General features: G+C 60.8%; 1 protein-coding gene across 1 annotated transcript in view; it reads right to left on the bottom strand.

Moving 5' to 3' along the window:
• GID4 (GID complex subunit 4) overlaps positions 1 to 860 on the bottom strand; it is a 9,870-nt gene extending 9,010 nt beyond the window's left edge. Inside the window, exon 1 of the mRNA XM_009321409.1 lies at positions 753 to 860. Coding sequence (XP_009319684.1) covers positions 753 to 860 — 108 coding nt within the window. The remainder of the gene's footprint in view (positions 1 to 752) is intronic.
• Between the last annotated feature and the right edge of the window lie 158 nt (positions 861 to 1,018).

The raw sequence follows: 1,018 nt of genomic DNA, 5'->3' as shown, positions 1-1,018 counted from the left end.
GGGCTCCCCAAGGCCTTTTCGTGACGTGGCCGGGTGTTGGGCCTCCCCCCCCCGCACCCTTCTCCTGGCATTAGTGGGGGTTCGGAGGGGGGGATTCGTTTGGCAGCAGGGCCAAGTCCTCAGCGCACCAGTTTGCTTTTGTGTTTTGGTGGTTTTTTTAGGGATTCTGGGGGGATGGGACCTAGCCGGGGTGGTTCGGGCACGTTCTGGGCCGTGTGTCCCCTCCACAGATTTTGCTGGAAACGTGTGGGTTTGAGGACAGTAAAATCAGTCTCGTTCTGTCTGAGGGGAGGCTGCAGAGTCGCAGTGACTCATCGCGGGGTGTCGGGAGCCCACGGATGTGACTCAGGACTCTTCCAGGGTAGACACAGGTTAATCTTTTCAGAACCGTGCCTCGACAGTGCGGCATTTTCTGAGGCCCCCAAGCTTGCGGGTCGTTGAGCCCGAGCAAATCCTGTTCCGTTTCCCCAGAGGGAATGTGCTTTTTCTTTTTTTTTCCAGCCTAGAATAGCAGACCTGCGGCCTGGCCTGCTCACTTCACCCTTCACGAGGTAGATTTATGGGTCGGGGATTTACGGTCTGGTCGCTGTCCTCAGGGGAACGGCTTGCAGATCCTTCCTGCCTTGTGTGAGAGAGACAAGCTTTTGCAACGCGTGTAATCCGGCTCTCAGGTGTTGGGAGTGCGTTGAAACAGTGCTGGTAGGAAAGGAGGCTGCTCTTAAAACAGAGACCTGCAGTTCCCCCAGGCTCACCTTGCTGGTGGAGCAGGCGTACTCCCGAGCCGGAGCGGGATGTGTGGGCTGGAGGCGGCTGGGGGAGGCGGTTGCTTCCCCTGGTGACTCGGTGGCACGCCGCCGCATGTGGGGGGTGTCCCCAACACCCTCCAGCTGTTACCCCGGGCGCCTGCAATAAACCCGCCCCCGTGGGCAGTCGCAGTGGCGGGGCGGGGGCCCTTTGCCCCTGCATGCTCTGAGCCTGCCGGGAGCTGTGGGTCTTTCCGCGGGTGGCTTGGGCGCGC

The sequence above is a fragment of the Pygoscelis adeliae genome, unplaced genomic scaffold (genome assembly GCF_000699105.1).
Source record: "Pygoscelis adeliae isolate BGI_AS28 unplaced genomic scaffold, ASM69910v1 Scaffold543, whole genome shotgun sequence".
NCBI classification, from domain to species: Eukaryota; Metazoa; Chordata; class Aves; order Sphenisciformes; family Spheniscidae; genus Pygoscelis; species Pygoscelis adeliae.
The sequence above is the reverse complement of the archived record's forward strand: the minus strand, read 5'-3'. Positions and strand labels throughout refer to the sequence as shown.